The sequence below is a fragment of the Cavia porcellus genome, unplaced genomic scaffold (assembly GCF_034190915.1).
Source record: "Cavia porcellus strain 051 isolate PalLab524CR breed Dunkin Hartley unplaced genomic scaffold, mCavPor4.1 scaffold_6, whole genome shotgun sequence".
NCBI classification, from domain to species: domain Eukaryota; kingdom Metazoa; phylum Chordata; class Mammalia; order Rodentia; family Caviidae; genus Cavia; species Cavia porcellus.
Genome location: NW_026947489.1, coordinates 63,540,121 through 63,554,326, shown reverse-complemented (window position 1 = coordinate 63,554,326; position 14,206 = coordinate 63,540,121). Strand labels below are relative to the sequence as shown.

The 14,206-nt window shown below is 44.3% G+C and overlaps 1 protein-coding gene across 2 annotated transcripts in view; it reads right to left on the bottom strand.

Moving 5' to 3' along the window:
- Window positions 1–284: 284 nt before the first annotated feature.
- Window positions 285–14,206, bottom strand: part of Ypel2 (yippee like 2) — a 60,404-nt gene continuing 46,482 nt past the window's right edge. For both annotated transcript variants that reach the window (XM_003469551.5, XM_063250868.1), the window contains exons 3-5: window positions 11,657–11,700; window positions 10,553–10,661; window positions 285–5,080 (exon numbers count right to left, since the gene is read on the bottom strand). In XM_003469551.5, coding sequence (XP_003469599.1) covers window positions 4,991–5,080; window positions 10,553–10,661; window positions 11,657–11,700 — 243 coding nt within the window. In that variant the 3' untranslated portion in view covers window positions 285–4,990. The remainder of the gene's footprint in view (window positions 5,081–10,552; window positions 10,662–11,656; window positions 11,701–14,206) is intronic.

Here is a 14,206-nt window from a genome sequence, read left to right as displayed (position 1 = left end):
GGCTGTCAAAAAACTTAACATAGTCTGTGGATACTGGTTAAAGGTCATGCATGCGTGCATTTTAGATAGCAAAAGCCTGGAGAATTTGCTGATAAGCAGGAGACCTGCCCTGCATTCATTAATTGGCTGATTGTCCTTAGGAAAATAACCTTTTAGGATCTCAGTGGATAGATATGTAACAGGGTTAGACAGAGGACCTCCTTGTGGGCCTTTCCGTACTTGAAATGCTAAATGTCAAAATTAAACACACTGGGTCAATGAAGACAAATGAGCTCTCCACAGGGTTAATATTTGAAAACTTTATTTTCTCAAATGAGCACCAACACAGATTGGAAAATGACAGAAACAATGCATTTTTCTCTACAGTAATACTGAATCACTATGTACAAATACAGGAAAAGGTGAAGACAAATTATTCAAAAACAATTATCTTTGTTATTGAAGCAAAGTGACCTGAAAAAATGCCATCAAAGAAAACAAAAACAAACAAACAAACCCAAACCCAACAAATACAGTTTGTAAACACAAGCATAAGTAGACAGATTCTGCATTATAAGACAGTCTCTGTAGGTTGGGGAAAATCAACTCCCACTTTCTCCAAAATGTTACATAAAACATGGGCAAAGAGAACTGGGTAACAAGAGAACAGCTTGTTTCCTCTTGGCTTTCTCTTTTACTGACAGTAGGTTTCATGACTGCGTTTTAACTTTCAAAAATCAATCATTTATTTTTTCTACCTACAGGATTAGCATTTATTTTTGGTAGGTTCTTTTTAAATGCATAAGTTGATTGTTTTCAAGATTTGATTTCCCAGCTTCTTTCTGAACCTGAAGCAATCTAACCTTAAAAAAAAAAAAAAAAAAAAAAAAAGCTGTTTACCTACAAGGTAGGCACATTATGTTATTAATGCTCTTTTAACCCAAACCAGTTGATGTTCAACATCATTGGCTTCTAAAACAATTGGAGCCCTGGGATCCGAGATTAATACACTCCCATCTCAGTCAGAAGCACAGATTTGACTCTGCTTGATCTTCACAAACAGATTTCCTTTACAGTCTATAAAAGTTGAGCACATAAAGAAAGAAAAATTTTGGAATCAACTGGCAACAGCTCCATGCTCAGGAAAACAAAAGCCTCTGGCTTGTGCTGTTGGTCCACTCAGAAACAAAAACAACCCAAGAGAAAGAAGAAAAACTTTATGCGCCCGACGTGTAAACTGTAGGTATAGTGTCCCCAGTAGAAAATAAAGCAGGAGGCACAGTCCAAAGTGCTTTCACTCATACACACCCATGCACGCGTGCACACACACGCATACACTCAAGACACACACTTAAAAATGAGATTCCAATTTGCTGGAACTTCTTCCAACAAGAGCAATTGCCCCAAGTCATTATCTTTAAATTTACTTGGTTTTGTTTACTTTCTTTTCTAGCCATTACTACTGCAAGAAAATATTTCAGTTTTTAACTGGTAATTTATTGCAGTGTCTGTTCCATTGAGGGAAAAATGCAGACAGGCATTGCTTTAAAGCCTTGATTCATAATAAAGTGATAGAGGTCTTTAAAAAACAAAAGTATATTGGTGATTACTGTTTCCCTTAAAATACACTTCAAGAAATGCAGAGGAAATCATAGGATTTAAAATGAAAATAAAAAGTGCTCTAAAACAAAAAGTGCTCTCAGGGGATCTGAGAAAACAGCACCAAATATATTATTTAAAAAATTAAATATTATTTACAAAAGTATATTTCACAAGCAACTGTTATATATATATATAGATATAGATATTTCTCTACTTGAAAATCTTATTATAAAGGGGACACTTCTTTATACCACACACACTGATCCGCCCCTGAAGACGCACTGTGTCCTACCCACATGATCATAAGGTCAGGCCAGCTGAGAACTTGTGGGCATCAAGTTTGGCTGTGCTTGATTCACATCAAATCAACCCCTCAGCAGCCTGTGACTACATCCTGGGGGCTGGGTGTACCCCAGGTAGCCAAGGCCGTGTGACCTCAGGAGACGGAACTCAAGGCTGCCAGCTGGCCTTCAGCTCAAGGCACAGGCTCACTGTGGCTGAGGCGTGGAGCTTCTTGCCTCTCCCTCTCACTTCTCCCTCCCCTCGCTGCTCCCCAGCCCCTGCCCTAGTAGAACCAACAGACTCTGACTCCCTGAACCCACATGGGGTGAACGGATGAGGTCTTTGGTTATGCTCTGAGTCAAAATTTGGTGAGGAAATGAAAAGGAATAAACCGACTGAGGCCATGCGTTGATGTGTCTCCACTGCTCAGCTGGCGGCCTCTCAATACTGCTGACCGTTAGAATGATAAGCTGTAAGTGGAGTTAACGTAAAGGTATAAGAAGCACTTTTGGTTTCACTGACACAAAGGGAAGCCTAATGAGTTTTCTTTTTTTCTTGTAGCTCTCGAAAACCAATACTTACTCTCTTGCATCAAGTCTGGTGCCGTGCACCCACTAGATATTCAATGGCTAGTAACCAGCCACCAGAATCAGGGTCTGACAGGAGCCTGCTGTGATCCAGGGCCCATCCCTAAGGAAGAACAGTGTGGCACAATGGTCTGTCTCTGCCCTCTGACAATCCAGGGCACCTGTGTCCAGCTTCACTACGTTCCAACTGCAGTTTTAAGACAAAACATCTACCTGGATTGCACCCCTCACCGATGGTTCTTTGTTTCTTTTTTTTAATTTTAATGAAATGGACTCTTAATAGCTAGGATATTCTCTAGGCAAAGGATCAAATCAAATCCATAAATGAAGGCCATTTCCTTTAAAAGGACAGAGAGGGGAAATCCATGATTTCTGCACTGGCAAGCCAGCTTAGGAATGTCAAAGTTGAAAATGTTAAGAGAACTTGGGCCTGGGAGCCAGGGGACAATTTCTTTGGGAGCAGAGATAAAACACTTCTGAACCTTCCAAGTTTGTCTTGCAAGAAAGTAGGGAGAACAACATAATCACCGCGGCTACAAAAGCTCTGGAAACGGCTGGACAAGGAGCCTTGGGGAACACAGGTAACTTCTAGGAGCTTTCTTTTTGTGGAGAGGCAGTCCACTGCTAGACACAGGCCACCCTGCTTCCTGTCATCCTGTCGTCTGCTGCCCAAAGGGCAGGACCATGTTGATGCTCCATCTCCCCTTCTGCAGTTAGCCCATGGACACAAAGAGGCACTTCCATCAGACTCACTCCCTATGGGAATTCAGGTTTACTCCAGATGTAATTTTAAAAACATCCTGGGTTGGCCGCTTTAATTTTGGTGAATCAATTTTACAGAATCTTTTTGTTTTGGTACCAGGGATCGAATCCATAACCTTGTGCTTGCCAGGCAGGCACTTAGACCGCTGAGCTAAATCCCTAGTAATTTTACAGATTCTTATGAATTCTTTTTTTTTTTTTTTAAAAGACCTTGAAAGCTACATTTTCCTATAGGATCAGCCTACTTGCAGAATGAGATTCTAAGAATTACCTAATACATACGTATCTTAAAGTTTTCAGCTTACAAAATGAAATTAACTCAGTGAAAAGTTTCAGTCATGCACAGTATACTGGCTGAACTGCCAATGAACAGACTTCACAGTGTTGAATGTTGAATGTTACACATTTGTAACAAACTTTTCTTTCTCAAGTCTTACAGGGATTTGTTCTTCACTTCCCTAACACAATGAAGTTTGGATGGGAGGGTGGGGGCAGAGGATAATATTGGAATCTGTAACCCCTCCCTACTGCTGGACCACATTGACAGAGCTCTCACCACATAAGACATTCAGCTCCAAAAAGAACTCAGGGCACGAAGAACCCACCAACCAGGTTATCACTAGGCTGCAAGCCTTAGATCTGTGTTTTCCATGGTCTACAATGGCTGAACTGGACAAACAGCTGAAACACTATGAACAAAGGATTGCTGATCCCACGATAAGCAAAGAGGAAGTATGCACTAATCTGATCTATTCCTCCCATGGTCCCTCCCAACCCTCCCCCTGCCATGTTACTCTTATTGAGGGTCAGGAAAAGAAAGGCAGACAGTCAGAATTACTAACTGGCTCTATGTTTTGTTTTACTGGCTCAATATCTGAGCCACTCTTCAGGACCTCTCAAGCTGCAACATCTCCTTGTACCCTGCTCTCCTCAATTTCTGATTTGGTTGATGGTCAAAGCCTTTGGGATATTCTATCTTTCACTCATTGAAAATGACAGTCCCCTCTCCCACTGCCTTCAGGGACTAAGGAGGCAAACACAATGATTAGCGGGAGGCTGTGTGAGGCATCAGTCATCCAAATCCATCTTGGTTCACCCACCGTACTCCCTGCTACCTGGACTTTCCCCAACTCTGCTGGAGCAAACCAGGCCCGTTGCCCCATCAGCTAGAATCAGAGCCTCTCTGTGCTCCTCTGTGATCCTGGCACATTCAGTGGCAGGAAGCGAGGCCTCTGATCAGAGAGAATGCAGTCATGAGGTATTTTTTTTCCTCCTCTTTGTCTATTTAGACTAGTCGAACATTTCAAGCCAAAGTTCCCGGGTGTTTCCAGAGCGGCGCACTTCTGTCCCTTTCTCCATCCTCCCGCCCCCTGCCCACCCCCAGTACCTCAGGGTTCCCCTTTTCCCTCTCCTCACACCCATGTGCCGCTGCTCTCCTGACAAGAGGCCCTCAGGCAGCTCCTGCAAGGCTCTGGGAGCCCCTGCAAGGTGGGCTGCTGCCGTGCGGTCAAGGATCTGTTCCTTCAGTTGTTTTGTTTTCAGCAAACACTAGAACAGACAGAAGCCAGGAGCGACTCACAGACAGATACAAAGCAAAGAGACAGAGAGACAGCAATTTTGAGGCCAGTCACCAGAAGGATGGTGTTGGGGTGGGAGGACGCCCCAGATGGCAAAGCCCCCAAATGGATGGAACCAAGTGTTCAGTCACTCTCACGCGGGGGTAGGATGTTCGGTTGGATGGCATTCACGTGGACACTGGGTTAGGAGGTGCTGTCTGCTCAGTCCCAGCCATTGTCCTTGATCATGTGTGCTAGTTCAATGATGTACTTGCCTTCTTTATATTTCTGGCTGCTTTCAAAAGCATGTTCCTAGAAACAGAAAAGAGACTGAGTGACCAGAGACAAAAAGGTGACTTTTGTGCCACAGAAACTAAAGTGTCACTGATGGTGGGCATCAGATCTGAGGTTCGGTCCGGGCATCAGCCGGACCCACAAGGGAATTCCTACCACCCAGGCACTCCGCGTCCCAGCTCATCCTGGCAGACAGCATCGACACCGCAGCAGAACTGCTTCAGGACCTCTGCTGGAATGTCATCATTCCAGGAAGGTCTGTCCCAACTACTGTACTTAAAACCCCAACTTTCACCAGCATCTCTTTTCCTTCCGTTGCCCAGCACATAATTTGTGTTACTATTTTACTGTCTTCTGTGACTATCACATGTGAGGAATGATCAAAACACACAGTGGAATGTTTAAGTTTTAAAAACATGTCACAGTAAAAACCGCATCCCGTTACTGCCGTCTGCTTCAACCACACCAACCCCATTGTTCTGGCCACTTTCTGAAGCATTTCTAGAAATCCTTTCGGGGTGTCTTTATGAGGCACAATAAAAAACACAGTGAATGCTGCTGCTGAGTGCCATCCAATGGAAAGGCAGGCTCCCAAAATTTTATAGTGTGTCTGTGTCCACCAGATCTGCATGGTGTGACTTCTGGGTCTTTCTCAAAGTCAAAATGACCACGAAAGTTTAATGTTTTGAATCTATTCAGGACATTGAGGCAGCCTGCACAACTAGAGACATTTATGGAAAGGGCTTCTAGAACTGCTTCAGAAAGTGGGAAGAAGGATGGGATAAGTGCATTAAACAGCAGGTGGAATATTTGGAGGGAAATTAATGGCAATGTGTTTTCTCACGCACGCGCATGTGTGTGCACACGTGTGTGTGTGTGTGTGTGTGTGTGTGTGTGTGTGTGTGTGTGTGTATCCCCCTCCCAACATGGTCTCCCTGTGCAGTTCAGACTGGCCTTGGACTCAAGGCAGTTCTCCTGTGCCTCCCAAGTGCTGATTACAGCTGTGAGTCACCACCCCTGGCTTCTAATTTCTTTTTTAAAAATTTAAACATCTGTTGTATTTTTTTATACACTTCATAGAAAAGAGAGATTTTAGCTTTGTTCTTTGTTTTATCTCTAGAAGACTGCTGGGCACAAAACAGATTTTCAACAAATCACTGCCAAATGAATGAGTAGACATTTAGGAGCAGACAATCACAGGGAGCCTTGAATTCTGATGCTAACTGGCTATCTGCCTTGTGGCTATATCCTCAGATTTCCTGTGTCTTTCTTACTAGTTTCTAGGAACACAGGAAAATCTGGTTATAATTTTAAGCTGCACTTGTTAGGCTTAGAGAAAAAAACAGTAAGAGGAACCAAGAATTACAAGGCCAAGCAGGTCCCTATTTTATTTCCTTGTTTTTGCTGTTTCTATGTCAGATGGCTCAAGTACATTTTAAATTTTCTTTAATTATTCTTCTTCCCTCTTTTTTGCTTTTTTTCCTCCCCTTACTACCTTTTTCCAGTAGAGGCTGTAGACTGGAGAACCTGGAAGCCATCAACTGCCAGGCCTGCAGAGGGAAAACTCGATTCAAATAGCTGGTGAGTTCCTTTCCAACGTAAAGCACTGTGAGCTCCCCCAGTTCATAAATTCAGGGAAAGCAGTCCAGCACAGAGGTAGGATCAGGGCTATTTTGTTTTCAGAAACAGACATCAAGAACATTCTGGTAGATTATCTGAGAACACTGGGCCTTGGAGTCATTATATGGCTAAATGAAGTACAGAAAAGTGCTGGACATTAGCTCTGCCCACTGAGTCCCCAAGTGAGTAAGGAACTAAACCCCAAGGTTGGTAGCTTCTGGGGTCATCTGTAGGAGCCACATCTTTTGTTCTAGAGCCCCAGGATTTCTAAGTTTTGAACAAGAGCTTAGACTTGGATTTTTTGTGGAGAAAGAGAATCAACACACAATGTGGAGAAGGAAGAAGGGGAAGGGAAAGGGAAGAGGGGGAGAGGTGGAACAGGACAGGACCAAGGATAAGCACATGAACACACTCACACAGGACCTGTGGGCTCAGCAATTTTCTGACACTTTGTATATGTATATGTGTGTGTGTGTGTGTGTGTGTGTGTGTGTGTGTGTCTATGCACACATGCATGCAAACACAACACAGAAATGTGGTTTGGAAATGGGATCTAGTGTTACATAATAATGCTTTCAGGGTAGGAGGGGATGACAAAGCAATATTCAGAGAGTGAGTGTTTTCCTGTTAAGTGAAAGAAAAAAGAAAATCCGACTGCCCTGAGCCACACTGGCACTGGACCCCAGTAGGAAGAGCACTGCACCTGGGGTCTACAGAAGCACTCCGTGGATCTCATTTCTGTTGATTCATTTAACTGCCTGATTTCCCACTTTATGACACCATTGCGATATTCAACGATTATTTTGAAGTTCACAGTATTTTATCTGTTTCATAGGATTATTCTGATGGTCAGAAGAAATAACAAAATGAAAGAACAGCACAGTGCATCTGGCACACAGCGCAGTAACTATCTGGGGAGCTTTAAATATTCTGGGAGCTGGTGTTTCTCTTGTCTGATGCACACCACCTGACCTGCCAAACTATGCCGTCTGCATGTGGCTTCCTTTTCTCTCTGGCATCATGACTGTAAATGCCTTCAGAGCACAGACCAGAGCCCATTCCCTCATTTCTTTTCTTTTAGGGTGCAGGGCACTGACCCCAAGGGCCCTGCGCATATTACACAAGCACTCATTCTTTTTTTTTTTTTTTTTTTTTGGTCTTTTTGAGACAGGGTCTTGTTATGCAGTTCAGACTGTTCTTGTGTTCACTTTGTAGCCCAGGATGATCTTGAACTTGCAATAACCCTCCTACCTTAGCCTCTTGAGTGCTGGGATTACAGGTGTGTATTACTTGCTCGGTTACTCACTCACTTTTGTATCCGGTCGAAGTTTTTCAATAAAACTTTATCAAATGAGTGACTCATTTTACTGGAACCTCAAGCCAAGAGCAAAACCAAGCAAGTTGGGTTTATCTTTTGTTACTGTAATCCAATACAGCCTTGATGAAGAAGACAGCCAAGAGACTGGGGAACACAGGAGGGAGCAGAAGACTTCCTGATAATCAAAAGTGGAACTGTGCACCCCACCAGCCATCAGTCAGGGTAGCCTGTAACTGCACCCAGGAATGCATGCAAAGTTCAATGTCTCCCACAGAACAACCAAGCAAAGCACAGGGAGCAGTGGCTTTGCCATCTTTCATTAAGAAACACACCACCCATCTTAGATCTTTTCTTCCTAGTGCTCGACATTTTCGTGGAAATGTGAGAAATAGAATCAAGGCGGCACCGACAAGCACCACCATGGCCTCCCCCTGGAGTAGTTTTCATTTTTATAATGATGTGCACATTTTAAAACTTGATTTATATATACGGAATCATATTTCTGTGTTTGGGACCTATAGCTCCTGCTATTGTATATATCCCCCAATAAACTTTATTTTTTCTGAGCCATCATGGACCCACAGCAAACCTGAGCAGAAACTACCAACATTTCTGGTATATCCCGACCAAACCTGCACTTTAAGAATCTCACACCAACATGGTTCCTTAGTGACAGCCATAGAGACTACACTGACACCCCTGTACCACCCCAGCAATTCTGACTGTTCCCTGGGGGACCTTCCTAAGCCAAGGACAGGTGTGCATCCCAAGACAAGATAGGAAATTTGAAACATTTTACATAAAATACATTGCCCTTCCAGAGAACAAAACATGAGTTCACAACGACAGTATGAAGAACACTAGTAGTGTACCACGTATGGGGGTTATACACAGAGGCTGCAAAAGTTCTGCCAGTGATACCCAAACAATCTATGCTTATTTTCTTTGAATGTATATGCTATGCCAAGTGATGGAACTAAGCATTTTACAGTATTTAACACTCAAAAAAACTTAAGTACTGGGAAACTGACTATAAATAGGAGCCCAAAGATAGGTAGGCAAGTAAGTGATGAAGTCCAAATTTCATCCTGACTTTAGCTGCATAGATGGTACCAAGCTTCAAATCAGGGAGAATGTGGTGGCGCATGCCTGTGGCCCCAGCACCTGACAGGCTAAAGCACAAGGATTACTATGGGTTCAAGGCCAGCTTGGCCTGCACAGTAAGTTCAAGACCAGCCTGAACTGCATAGCAAGGCCTGTCGCAAAAATAAATAAACCTCTAGTCAGATGGACTGTGAAGGCTTTGTCTGTGGTTGTGTGGTGACCTTAAGGTATGCCAGAATGCTCAGTCCCCAGTGTGGTGTTTTGTTTTGTTTTTTGTCTTTTTTGCGGGGAGGGGACTGTTACTGGGAATTGAACTCAGGACCGCATGCTTGCCAAGCAGGCACTGTGCCACTGAGCTGTATCCCCAGCCCAGTTTTTTTTTGTCTTTTTTAAATTTTTTAGTCTTTTTCTTTTTTATCGGTACCGGGGATCAAACTCATGACCACACATTTGCAAGGCAGGCGCTTATGCCGCTGAGCTAAATCCCCAGCCCCTAGTTTTTTTGTCTTTTTTGAGATAGAGTTTTCCTATGCAGTTCAGCTAGGCCTCAAATTCACAGCAATCTTTGTGTTTTTGAGGCAGGATCTTACAGTGTACTTTTGGGTAGTCTTGAACTCACTATGTAGCTCACTCAGCCTGCCTCCAGCTCTCAGTGATCCTCCTGCTTCAGCCTCTCAAATGCTAGAGTCACAAGTGTATACTGCCATACCCAGCCAGTCCCCACTGTTTTGAAAATAGCAGATCCCTGCCTTTTCCTTTTCTTACCCTGGCAAAGGGCTGCTCAGTCTTCCTAGATCCTAAGGGAACCTCAACATTTTTTACATTTTTAAACAATGAAAGAAAGATGATCCATTTGGGAAAGTCCAGCCACAACCATACCTCCCGGTGTACATTAAAAGAATGTCTGATGATGCCTACAACATGGCCTAGAACTCAGGTAGTTTTCAAGCAATATTTACTGGAGCATGACAGTCAGACTGCTACCCTGAGTGCTATCCTGCTTTGGCCCACTCATAGCTAGGTAACCTTGAGCATACTATTAACCTTCTTCTGCCTCAGTATCCTCAACCAGAAATAGGGATGAAAATAGCACCTGATCTCTAGGGATGCTGTGAAGAGTGAGTATGATCATGTATGTCTAGCACACGAAGATTTCAGAAATGTTCTATGCTCTTACTATCAGGGGCCTAGGATGGTGTGTGTCTGCGTGTGCACTTACATGTTAGGGACCAGCATAAAAGAGTGTGGGGGACAGGCAGAGAAAAGGGAAGAATGTGTCTGGCAGACAGATGGCTTAGGCAGGTAGTGTCCTTTGAGCCTGGTTTCCTAACCTGATCAAGACAACCCAACAAGGCCATAGGAGGCCAGCAGCAGAAAGTCTTCTGCGAGCATGGAACCCTTCATTCTTCCCTCCACAGCCTTCTCCCACCAGATTCCTCGGTACTTACATATTTCCATCCCAGAGTGGTTTTGCAGTTTTCACAGTAAATGTCTGCAACTGCATGCAGTCCTGTTAGCAATACTCGCTCTTCTGCAGGCCCACAGCCCACATTAACTCTATGCCAAAAAAAAGAGACAGAGGGAAGTTAGTCACGTGTACCTACATCATTAGCTGTTCAGAATGAGTAGGTGGCAAAAACTAAGGCTGGATAAGGCTGCCCTAAGAGAAGCCAACACTGAAAGGAAGAATCTGGTGAAAACTGAAATCAATACTATCTCCAGAGAGGTACCCATCTGGAAACATCTCAGTTGGAATGAATTTCAGATCTGCAAGGCTGAATTCTAGGGGTCTGCTAAAATAGTCCTCTTTGAGACTTTGCTCAGGATTTTTCTAACAAATATGTCACAAATCTTGTGACATAAGGGGACAAAATGACAGCTACTCTGTACAGTCCATAGTCCAAAAGACCACCATCCTCAAAGCTCACTGAGGACTGAATGAAGCCAAAGATGGCACACATGGTAGCATAGTCTTGTCATCACAAGGATGGGTGAGCCCTGGATATTAAATATGCTGTTCTCCTTTACACAGCACCTATTCCAAGGTGAATGGGCCAGGTTTCCACTCTTACAGTCTGCCAGGCTTATATGAGCTTTGCCTTTCTTTCTCAGAAGGTGGTTATAAATCAGGGGCCCAGTGATGACTGTGCAGGCTGTGCACACCATGGGATTGTGGTGGGGACAGAGGTTCTGCCTGCCCTTCATCCTTAGGTTATTCAGTGGTTCGTAGGGAGGATCTTTTGTTCCCCCTCACCCTCTTGCCCAGTGACAAATCTCTGATCTGGTTCTGGGACGTCCTCAGAAGCTCCTTCACTGTGGGACTTCTGCCCTCCAATGTGCCTACTGCGGACAGTACAGTGAATATACTGTTTTTGGCCAGAGATTTGCCAAAGGGAAAAAAAAAGTTCCCCAAAGGTAACTGACTACCGATTGTAGATACTATTTTTATCATGGCAGAGAAGGAAGGGTTCGTTCCTGAATGACTGAGAACTGCTTTTTCCCATCCCTCTAAATTTGTATGAAACAACAGATACATTAAGTCAGACACTCACACTGAATTAAAGAGATATGCTCGTCCTTGACTTCCTTGGAATGACTGAAATGCAAGAAAACAAATCGATAGTTAGGTATCAATTTTGTCTGCCTATATAGGAAACCAACCCCAATCATAGCAAGCATGACCTTCCAGGACCGCAGAGCAGAACAGAGCACTAAGCCAGCTAACAGTCTAGCTGGCAGATGGCCTGGGGGGAGGAGAAGGCAGAATAGAAAGACACAGAGCTCAAACCAGCCCACACTTGGACTATTTTCACCAGCTCAGGTGAGAAAACAGGAGGGAAAAACCCCCAGCACATTCTGCTGTGTCATTAAAAACTTCCCTCCTGACACTGCCTGACAGAATTAATCCACCTGAGATAATTAATCCACATTGGCCTTTCTGGTCCCACTTGATTCCAACCATTTGTGCTGGTAACCACATTCCCACACCAAGTGGGGCATGGGAAACCAGGATGAGCCCAGACCTACTGAAGACAGCAAAGAATCCCCAGCATAAAGAGAAACTGTGATAGCCAAGCATGCTTGTCATTCCTCTTGGCTTCTGGGAGGTCCTCACTGCCATGACAGCTGTGATCTCCCCAAGCGGGATGAGGGGAGCTCCCCTCCTGAAATGTAAGCAACTTGATCTCAAAATTACAGAAATGCTCACTAGGCAGAAATCCCATTTTTACTTCCAGCCTAAATGCAAGCATTTTTCTTCCAGTGGGAGAGCAACAGGGAGCAGGGCAAACAGGAGCCTGAGCTTGCCATGCAATCTGGCATCCACTTCCAGTAGCACAAGCCCTGTCTATGTTTCCCTCCTCTGGTTACACCGAGATGTCTGGCTGACATGAGCCAGCCGTGTTCTGCACTGCTGCCTGCATTTTTAATGTAGAATAGCAATTGTATCCTGAATTTAACATCCCACTCTGCTCTGCAAACCATTCTAAACACAATACAGGAGCGATTCTTAAGAAATGTGGGGTGACTGGCTAGCAGATGATTAAAGGGCAAGGGCTCAAACCAGGGCATCAGAAGTGCAAGAGCGCAGGGACTGATGGCACCTGCCAGGGAAAGGCAAACTCCTTTACCTGTGGAAAAACTGCCTCAGGAGCAGGTGAACTATTGACTGTCTCCAATATTTGCCTCAGTCCCAGGTGCAACCCAGGGAGCTGATGTTCCCCAGCAGCTGCCCAGGCCTAAACCAACTGTCTCTCTTATGGGTTGTGAAACAGTGCTGAAGAAACACAGGACCTCACACGTACAACAGAGCCGCTCTGGGTGTCACAGCTTCACATGCAGGTCCACTGTACCAAGAGTTCCCCGGTGACACAGACCTACATTTGGAGGCACTGTTTGTTCAACCTTGGGACACAGAGGCACCCCGGCCGGGACTTTGCAGGCAGCCAAAGGATGAAGATCTGGCTCTGCCAACTCACCAGGCTCTTTGCTTCCTGCTTCCCCATATGTCTTTTGCTGTTAGTCAAGACAAACTATGTGTGGTGGTTGCATGTGCCCAATTTTGTGCACACTATTCCCTCTGGTGCAGAGGCTCCTCCCTCCACGTGACTGGCTCTAAGCCTTATTTCTGCTCCTCTATTTCACAAGGCCCTCCCTGACCTCCTCAGCAGAGGTGCCACCGACGCCCACACGCTGGACTCTTCCTGTCCCTGTGTTTCCCTTTCTCTTAGCACTTGGTGTCCTGCATTGCAGTTATTGATTCACCTCCCTCTTCCCAGGCTGTGGGCTCCCTGAAGGCAGGGACTGTATCTTCCATCTCTCTCTGAAGCCCCAGTATACAGCATGTGAACTAAGTGCACACAGTATGAGTTAAATATTTATTCCACAAGTGAATAGCCTGTCTCTATTTAAACAACTTGATTGAGGTATAATTGACACGTAATAAACTGTATACATCTAGGATGTCCTGCTGGATCAGTTCTGACAGCTGTTTGGACCTATGAACAAATCGCTGCCACCAAGATGGACTGGCCACCACACCCACTCCACTTCCTCAAGACTCCGAACCCAGACTTGCCTCCCCTCCGTGTCCCCTCCCCAGTTGTGGTTCCATAAGCAACCACTGCTCTCTGTCATCCACTTTTATATTCTAGAATTTTTTTTATAATGAAATCATACAGCATGTAATGCTTTGTGTCTAGCTTCTTTCACTCAGCATAATTCTTTGATGACTTATCTTGTTGTCGTATAAATCAGTAGTTCAACCCCTTTTGGTTGCAGAGTAAGATCCCACCCTAAGGATATATCATAGTTTATTTTTAGTTCGACTTTAATAAGGGACTAGTTGTCTGCACAGGCAGTCCCCTTCTTGCTCTCATGATTCCATGGTCCTAATGATGTGTAATCAGGTGTGTCACCCTTCAAGAAACATTTACCAAAAGCTTCAAGCTCAGATATGGAAGAAGGTGGCCATGTGAAAACAAACCCTAGGAAAAAAAGCAAGAAAATAATATGAAGAAAAACAGCGTTCATCACCATATATGACAGGGAAAGGGCTTGACAAATGAATTTGTTTTTTTGATTTTTGTTTTGAGACAGTGTCT